This window comes from Arvicanthis niloticus, chromosome 1 (genome assembly GCF_011762505.2).
Source record: "Arvicanthis niloticus isolate mArvNil1 chromosome 1, mArvNil1.pat.X, whole genome shotgun sequence".
NCBI lineage: Eukaryota > Metazoa > Chordata > Mammalia > Rodentia > Muridae > Arvicanthis > Arvicanthis niloticus.
This window is the reverse complement of record NC_047658.1, coordinates 73,926,658-73,936,321: the sequence shown is the minus strand read 5'-3', so window position 1 is coordinate 73,936,321 and position 9,664 is coordinate 73,926,658. Positions and strand designations below refer to the sequence as shown.

At 36.9% G+C, this 9,664-nt stretch overlaps 1 protein-coding gene across 2 annotated transcripts; it reads right to left on the bottom strand.

Moving 5' to 3' along the window:
• Positions 1–7,094, bottom strand: Or52n5 (olfactory receptor family 52 subfamily N member 5). Of its 2 annotated transcripts, none has more exons than XM_076916064.1 (3): positions 6,959–7,094; positions 5,418–5,558; positions 1–3,081 (listed from the first exon to the last, which is right to left on the bottom strand). In XM_076916064.1, the coding sequence occupies exon 3, from the start codon at positions 3,038–3,040 to the stop codon at positions 2,087–2,089; it is 954 nt and encodes a 317-aa protein (XP_076772179.1). In that variant the 5' UTR covers positions 3,041–3,081; positions 5,418–5,558; positions 6,959–7,094; the 3' UTR covers positions 1–2,086. The 2 variants fall into 2 exon arrangements, with proteins under 2 accessions (XP_076772179.1, XP_076772198.1); XM_076916083.1 differs by having other exon boundaries at positions 5,418–5,555; positions 6,959–7,088.
• Between the last annotated feature and the right edge of the window lie 2,570 nt (positions 7,095–9,664).

The window sequence follows — 9,664 nt, the reverse complement described above, 5'->3', positions numbered from 1 at the left end:
GTATTATATGTGCAACCTAACTTTTTTGTAAGAAAAACACTGCATAAAGCAGACTTGATTTCTCAACTGTGGAATGGGTGCACGAAGTTGAACAGGAATAAAAGTGAAAAAGTATGACTTCATAGATAACCCAAATTATCTCTAGGTTCTGAGCAGTCCTTATATAATATCTCAATAAATATTGCAACTGATATTCTAAAGTGGAGGGAACCAAGGTTGCAAATGGCATATGGTCCTGGGATGAGATATGACTGAACTATAAAATTACATTGTAACAAAACATCTAAGATGCTGCCACACACCTAGAAATATTGGGCGTTATTGACATATTATGCCAGAAATACTCAGTAGAAAAGAAGTTCTACTATAGAATAGAGAGTGCATAAACTGTTGAAAACGAAGTCAATACTCAGATTCCATTAAGTATAGTCTCCATTACTTTAAGTATTTTTTTCTGCAGGCCTTTTGAACTACAATGTTTAGTAAACGGCATTTTTAAGATCAGTAACTACTATTTTTACTTGTATGTTGTTATCAGCATGATTCTTTAGTCATCAATATCCCTCCTGTTGAATCTGCAGAGACAATGATTTTTAAAGAATAGAGAAGCCCACAGAGACTAAAGCAGCAATCACAGAGCCTGCATGGGTCTGGGCTGGGTCCTCTGCTGTGGTTGTATATCTTAAGTGTTTTGTGGGACTCCTAAAAGTGAGAGAGGGAGTTTCTTTGACCCTTTGCCTGCTCTTGGAATCCTTTTCCTCCTACTGGGTTGCCTCATTTAACCTTGATATGAGGTTTTGTGACTAGTCTTATTGCATCTTATTATGCTGTATTGATATCACTCTGAGGCCTATCCTATTCTGAAAGGAAATGGAGGAAAAATAGATAGGGGAGGGGAAGGGAGGTACTAGGAGAAGCTGAGGAAGGAAAGGCTGCAGTTGGGATATATTGTATGAGATAATAATAATAATAATAATAATAATAATAATAATAATAATAATAGAATAGGCATACAAATCACCAGTTAAGATGGGTATTTATAAATTGAATGCCCTTGTCCTGAAGTAATTAGGGTACTAGGTAAAGCATAATCTTAGGAAAGAGATCCTGAAGATAAAATTCAGCATATGAATTATTTGAAAAAGTATGTAATTTCTCTCTATATTAAGTTTAAAAGGCATGTCATGGCACTATATTTTCTAGAATGGACACATGTTCCTTACTTCAAAGAATAAATCTTTCAGGACCTACAGTGATGGAGCCATTTGGTATAGGGTATGGGTCTTCAAATTTCAGGCCAATCAACTAAATTTGTTCATTTGGTAGATTTATTCATTTATTTATACTTACCTTTTTACTTTCTAAATAAAGTATTTTTGTATGTTCAACTGAAAATTGTAATGAAATGTTCCATTTCTCTTTCTGGTTACCATTACTCTCATCAAAAAGTTGTAATGGAGACAATCATAAATAAAAATATTTTCAGTTGTATAGTTAAGATACTGGCCTTTACAAAAGTCAGAGAAGAGGTAAGCAGTCTACTCACATTAAAAAGAATAGAGGCCAAATATAGTTACTTGGGCATCTTAGCAGAAGATAAATAGAAGTCTATCATTTAAGGACAGTATATAGTTAGGCAGCAGTCTACAGAAAGTATGCAACAGTTTTTAACAGACACTAAAAGCAGCATATAAGGTGATTGTCTACCCCAAGAGAATTAAAAAGTCACAGACAGATGGCATTTAACTTATAACATAATCCCATACTGAATTAATTGAGGCTGGAAGTGAAAAGCACCAGTCTATTCTCTATGTATGTGAGATTAACAAGACTTAACTATAACAAAATGTATCTTTATTTTAAAATACCATGTTGTACATGACAAATACAATCTTATCAGACAAGTAAAGATAATTTATTTTTTAAAATTAGGGATGGAGAAAAATACGGGGAAAGCATCGATATAAAAACCCAGACACAAATTTTCCTCAACATTCTTGAGCATCTCTTTATAGTTTCTTCCTTGTTATAGTTTTATTCCTAAGTCCTCTGCTTACTTGCAAAAGGTCAAGAAATTTTTCTTGGGTCACCTTGAACCTTTTTCATCATGAAAGAATTTAATGATGCTGTCTCTGATCTGTTTGGTCTTCATTCCATAAACAATGGGATTTAGAGTTGGAGGAAGAAGAAGATAAAGATTAGCCACAATGATGTGAAGAGAAGGAGGGATGGTATGACCTCCAAAACGGTGAGTAAAGAAGGTGAAGAAGGCTGGAACATAAGTGATGATGATGGCAGATATGTGGGCTGTGCAGGTGCTGAAGGCCTTCTGTCGAGCGTCTGCAGAGGACAGGCTGACCACTGCCCGGAGGATCATAGTGTAGGACACAGATATACAACAAATGTCAAACACTCCAATCAGGAGCGCAACCATGAGACCATAGATGACATTGATTTTGATGCTGGCGCAGGATAACTTTACCACAGACATGTGGTCACAATATGTATGGGAGATGACATTGCTTCGGCAGAAGGGCAAACGTTTAACCAAAAATGGAAAAGGAATCATCAGTAACACACCTCTCAAGAAGGTGGCAAGTCCAGCTTTGGCAATGACAGGGTTGGTAAGTATGGTAGCATAGCGTAGCGGGTAGCAAATGGCAACATAGCGGTCCAGGGCCATGAGCATGAGCACCCCAGACTCCACGCCTGTGAATCCGTGCACAAAGAACATCTGAACTAGGCAAGCAGTGAAGTTAATTTCCTTGAGTTTGAACCAGAAAATGAAGAGGGCATTGGGGAGAGTGGTTGTGCAGGTAAACAGGTCAATGAGAGAAAGCATGGCTAGAAAGAAATACATTGGGTGATGTAAGGATTCCTCATAGTAAATGAGGTACACGAGGCCAAGGTTGCCTACTAGGGAGATAATGTACATTGTACAGAGTGGAAGAGAGATCCATATGTGCACTGCTTCCAGACCAGGAATTCCATTAAGAATGAAAGTCTGTGGTGCTGCATCTGAGCTGTTGAAAACCAGCATAGTAATTCAATGGACACACGCTATTGTTCCAGAAGACTATCCTGAGAAAAAAGAATTAAAACATAAATACTTAATTAATGGCTTTCCAGATGAAAACTTAAAACTCTAATAGAATTAGATGTATGAGTAGGGTCAGCTAAAGGAGCAGTTACTGAATAATACTAATATTCTAGGCAATAATTTAATGTTTTAAAAAACTACTTAAATGAAAATTTAAAGCCTAAGCCTTAGATTAATTTTTACTATGAAATATAAGCTAAAACTGAGGAACTGAGATGTTTAATAGGGTTACTTTCTCTCTCTTTCTTACACACACACACACACACACACACACACACACACACACACACACACGAGCACGTATGCACTCAGAATCAGCTACTGGTAAGCTGACATACTCTTGTAACTTTCTCCTCACTGTAGTCTGGTAATTAGCCTTAACTAACCTCAGTGATTCACCAGTTTTCAAAAGACATGAGTAAGCCAAGGGTATCAGTACACATTGGAGGAAGACAAAGGAGAACAATGGAGGAATATGGTTAAAACACACATTATTTAAGTATATAATAAAAATACAATAAAATCTGTTATATATAATTTATATATACTAATAAAAGCAGTAGTCATGTAAGACACAGGTACTTCTTAGTCTCTCTACTGTATAACTTGCCTTTAAAGAGGACACAAGTTATAGTAATAAGTTATTATATGTGAAGATCACTCTTAATCTTTTCATATTAAATTAATTTTGTGTGTCAATGTGTAATGGGAAGATTATCATTATTTCTATTACATAACTTCTATTTGTATTTCCATTCATTCTGTAGCAATAGTGTGATTTACTGTGCATAATGTAAGAAGAGTTTATAATGAAAAACATAGCATACTAGCAAAGCAATAACCATTAAAGAGATTAGATCAGTAACAAAGTAAAGCCTAGAACCTGGTATGTTCACTCCTTAGCTTTACCAGTAAATTAGACAGTGGGCAATAAGAAGAGAAGGGAATATTTCTAAACTTACTTTACAAAACCATCATGATCCTGATGCCAAAGGCAGATAGATATCTAGAAAGGGAGATAAGGGAAAATAAATATAAAGGAAAGAATGAAAGAACAGAGCGGGGGAGGGAGGGAGAGGAAGATGGAGGAGGAAGAATAGGAGGAGAAGGAGGAAGAAGAAGAAGGAGGAGGAGGAGAAGGAGAAGAAAGAGAAAAGAGTGTAGTGGAGAAAAAAAGAAAAAGAGAGAGGAAACTGGTCCATATCTTTAATGAACCAAAGTGTAAAAACCTTCAATACTAGCAACTTTAGAACATTAAAAAAGTCACTCGTTATGACCAAACACTGTTGAACACACGAGGAAAGGTTTGCTCAGTATACAATAAATGCAAAATATCACAGTATACAATAAATGCAATATATCACAACTGTGGTAACTTCAACAACATCACATTGGCATAAAATAAAGACACATAAACCAATGGAACAGAGCAGAGATTTCAGAAATACATACACAGATTAGTAACCCAATTAATACTTTAATGTTTTAAGAGAAATAGGATTACATAATTTTCTCCTTCCTCTCTTTCTCTCTTTCCTAAAGGCCCCCCAATATGCCCACTCTCAAACGCTCTCATGTCCCCACTATCAGTTTCATACATTTGTGTGTGAAATATATACATATATAAATTCAATGTGCTAAATCCATTTTTGTTGATGGATATATGATTTCAAGGCTGACCATTGTGTGGTTGACAACCAATTAGGGGCCTCATCCCTGGGAGAAGCTAATTCTCCTTCCAGTGCCCAGTATTTGCCTGTAGTTCTTTGTCTATGGATAAGACCTCATAAAACTTTTTTTTAAAAGGATGTCAAAAGCATGTAAATAAGCAAGGAAATTCCCTTTAATAAATTGTAGTAGAACAGGTTTCTGTCTACCTGCAGAAGACTGTAATTATATTCATATCTTTTACCATATGCACGATTAAATACAAGTGTTCTATAGATATGCATGCTGTTTACTTATCTTGGTATCTGTTTTTGGAGCATGGCTAGAGTGTCACTCTTTCAAAGAGAACTAACTGCTTTCAAGAGCATGGGGTGGGCTCCTCCAGTTAGACAGAAATTCCTTTAATTTTTCTGCTAGTAGTGATTAATTTGGGCAAAATCCTGTGATTTTTTTCATACTCAGACAAGCTATTGGTTCCACTAATTAAAATTTCTTAAGAAGGTAACACCAGACTTGTGGCCCACAGCCTGAGTGAGTCACTCTCTTGTTTTTTTTTCAATTTAGCATTAAATGAAACAGCATAACACTCCATATGCTCTGCATAGCACTCGCAGTTTCTACACCCCTTTGGTGACAATGAGTGCATTACCTGATCCAGGTACCTGAGCGTCAGGATCTCCTGGGAAGCACAGAGCATGATGCTATGACTGCTGTTTCTTCTGGGTCCTCATCCTGCACTGGGCAATCATTTGATGCCAAGCCCTGCTGCACCCACGCTTGCCTCTGGCTGCTGAAAGAGAAAACGGGCTCCTTTGTATTATCATTTGGTCCCAGTGTTCAAGTCAAAAGAGACAAAAGACTGGCCTCAGTTTTGTGTTTTGGTTTTTTGTTTTGTTTTGTTTTGGTTTTGGTTTTTTTTTTTTTTTCCTCCTACTAGTAACATCTCTAGTAAACATCCAGGCCAGAAACATTTTATCTTGGGAATCCAGGAACAAAGTCACAAAATATAATCTTATGATCAATCTGACCACTCCTTTCTCCAATCTACTGGAGAAAACCATCAGGAATAAGCAGGTCCACGAAGTGGGTGTTTAGACTCTCTGATACAATTTCTACTTAACTGTTGTTCTTCTTTCAAAATGTCAGTTCCAAAGTGACAAAAGGATGTGCCATCACCGAGCCTAAATGTCTTAGGTGTATGGAATGTATCTTGCTATACTTTGAAAAAACCATCAGGTATCTGCTATTACATGGCAACAGCACCCGTGCTGGCTCTTGACGGACAATCTAAGTCTATCCTCAGCGGTTTTTAGGTTCCCTTTCCCCATAAAAAGCAAATTTACGTCTAATATTGGTCAATAAGCCTGAATAAAAAATGTAGCAGTTCCTTTTGGTTTATAGTCCTCACTATTTCTTAATTAGTATTTACATTAGATGTTACCTTGAGTTCATAAATTACCACAGCTGTAACATTTAACAAAGAGAGTATACCCAACAGCTTTCACAAGGACATAGAGTTTTGTGATGTCTAATTAGATACTGGTGAAACAAACACATAACCATAATTCCCTCTTTCTCTTTGCTACCTACACATCTTTATTTCAACACTGGTGGTAATCTAAACACTTGTACTAGGACAATTAATAGGGTATCCATTCATTGATCTGTGTATTACTTTAGTGTGTTGGTTAAATCTGTTACTAATTTTATACTTAGGTGAGAGGAATACCTACATTAAAAAATACCCTGGTCAATTAGTGTGTTGATTGAGTGCATGTTGTGTGATTGAATTGAAGGAAGGGAATGAGACTGTAAAGACATCCTACGAGTTAGTTGTCGTGTTAATCCATTTATCCGTTGATTTAAGGGGTTTTAGTGAGTTTATTGTGTAATCCTACATATTTATCTCTGGAAACAAGTGAATAAATAAATGAAGGTTTTTTTTTTTTATATTTTAAAAGAGATGTTGAGAGCATCTCACTGTGAGATGAGACTACCTGTCTTACACAATACTGTATCTACTTTGAATATAGCAAGAACATACTCTTCTTAATTTCCTCAGACTGAATCCTTGACAGTTTCTGATACATTTGTTTCTTGTTATGACACAGGTAGGATGAAATGACACTCAGGTTTACTTCACAACAAGCCAAGTATAGGATTGCCTGGATAGCAGAGATCAACTTTTACCTTAAATAAAACTGCAGAAAAGGAGGCTGAAGCCTGCTCATGTCAGGGACAGGATTCAGGGTTATACGATGGCAGCAGCTGGCTTCACTTTCTAGACTGAAGATCAGAAAGTATATTGCCCAGCTGAGAATCCACGGGAAACATACATAATCTTATATCCTCTGAAGTGCCAAGTCTATATGTAAAATGGGCTAGCAGGCCCAAGGGATCATAAAGCCTTATGGGAAATAAAAGGCTTTGCAGATATGGGGATTTTTTTAAAAGGCCTTCCTTAATGACAACTAAACCCCCAAAGGAGAGAGATTCAGGATGTAACTTCCATCTAACGGTGGGATTAGAGGTTAGAAATTATTGATTAGAATAATTAAAAACAAAATGAACTCTATGGTGTGTGTGTCTGTTTTATTTTGTCAGGGATTTTTTTTGTTTTATTCTTTGTTTTAATTTTTGTTTTTTTGTTCTTTGATGTTTATTTGGTATTTAAGAGGAGGTGAAGTTCTGGAAGAATTTAGGGGAAAACATGGTCAAAATACTTTTTACTATTTTTTAAATAAAAAATAATATTATCAATGTACATGATTTCATAGATAATTACTTATTACTGTGAGCTCAAAAATAGTAGATGATCATTGGCTAAAAGAAAAACAATAAAGACATTTTAAATAATAGAAATTTCTGATAAAAATTTCTAATAGAAATACATGCTCTTGAGATTTTGTTTATCTTTATATCTATGAATGGTTAATTTTTTTCTAAGTATTATGTCCATAGTTCTTGGGGTTTCTTTTGTATCATGGAGGTATGAGTTAGTGAACAAAATACGTAGAAGTCTCTGGGTCTTTCTTCCTTCCTTCCTTCTTTCTTCCCTTCTTCCTTCCTTCATTCCCTCCTCTTTCTCCTCCTCCTCCTTTTCCTCCTTTTCCTCTTTCTCCTCCTACTCCTCCTTCTCCTCTTCCTCCTCCTCCTGTTTCTCCTTCTCCTTCTCCTTCTCCTTCTCCTTCTCCTCCTTCTCCTTCTCCTTCTCCTTCTCCTTCTCCTTCTCCTTCTCCTTCTCCTTCTCCTTCTCCTTCTCCTTCTCCTTCTCCTTCTCCTTCTCCTTCTCCTTCTCCTTCTCCTCTCCTTCTCCTTCTCCTTCTCCTTCTCCGTCTTCTTCTTCTTTTCCTCCTCCTCCCCCTCCTCCTCCTCCTTCTCCATTACTTTCTAGTGAGGGTCAGCATATAATATTAATTGTAGAATACTGAAAAGCTAGTAAGGGAGATTTGTGTTGAGATGGCTAAAGAGGTTGAGAGTTGTAATTTTATCATGTGATATAAGTTGTATCTAATTCTTTAACTTTAAAAATGTTTTTATTTATATTTATGTGTATGTGTGACTACAGTCAATGTTGGAGGCAGCAAGAATTTGGATCTGCTTGAGCTATAGTTTTAGGCAGTTGTAAGTGCTCAACATGGCTGCTTGGAATCAAACTCTGGTCTTCTGTGAGATGAGCAAACTCACTTGACTCCTGAGTTATTCTTAGCTCCTCCTTAACTCATGAAACATGCTATCAATGTTTAAAAAGGTGACAAATGACAGATGATTTGTAAAGCAGGAATTATGAAGAACTTGCTTACTGTCACTCAGAAGAGCTTGACAATCAACTTCCCTGCATCTCTTTATCCTTTCTAGAAAATATTTGTCTGCAACTGAAGCATGGGCAGCTCGATGCCCGGTAACATCTTGCCACATTTGGGGCAAACAGCATTTTAAAGTGGAATGGAGATCCTGCCAAGGACAGACTTATCTAAAGTCAAAAAAGATCTTTTAATAATGAAACAAATTCAAATGCCACAGATTCTGTGGATCTCTGCAGTTTTGGAAGACAAAAACTATCTATCTATACTATGTCTGAATTGTCAAACATTGTTTTTTCTTAGCTATTTACTATCTGAATAACCTTGAAAACATCTTATTGTAATTAATTAAACTACTAGATAATATGACAATAGTTTGACTGTCTGACTATTTGTTGCAAACTGCTCTGCCCCACACTTGGGGGCCAAAATGTCACGGATGGCTCTATCAATATTAGAAGCCGTCCTCACTGCCCCAAGCTGCTCTGGTCTGAGGGTCGGGGTTCAGCAAGAGAGAGAGTGAGGATGAGAAGAATGAAGGCCAGACAGAGTGTGATTCAATCCCATTTATTCTTCAGTTTCTCTTCTCTCCAAGTCCCTAGTTCCCAGTCCCAATTTCCAGGTCCTAATCCCAGTTCCAGCTGTAACAAGTCTCATGTCCTTATCCTAGTCCTAATTCCTAGTTGCTAGTCTCTTTCCCAGTTCCAAGTTCTCTTTCCAAGTTCTATTGTCCTTCCAGCTCCAAGTCTCAAGTCTCAAGTCTCAAGTCTCAAGTCTCAAGTACTAGTGCCTAATACTTTCTTCTGTCTGCCTCTCGCCTTTTATATGTCTCACTTCTAAGCCACACCTTTAAGTCACGCCTTTAAATCACACCTTTAAGTCTTATCTCTAAATTACACCTTTAAGTTACACTTAAGTCTCTGCTCTAAATCACTCCTTTAAGTTTCACACACCCAAGGGAAAATCCTGGGTATCTACAACAAGATGTTATCAGAGTGTGCTCAGCTGTTGTAGGCTGTTGTAAACAAGTCTCTTGTCAGGGTATATGGTTCAAGATGGCTGTAAGGATGATAGCGGCCTCCTGTCAGCTCCC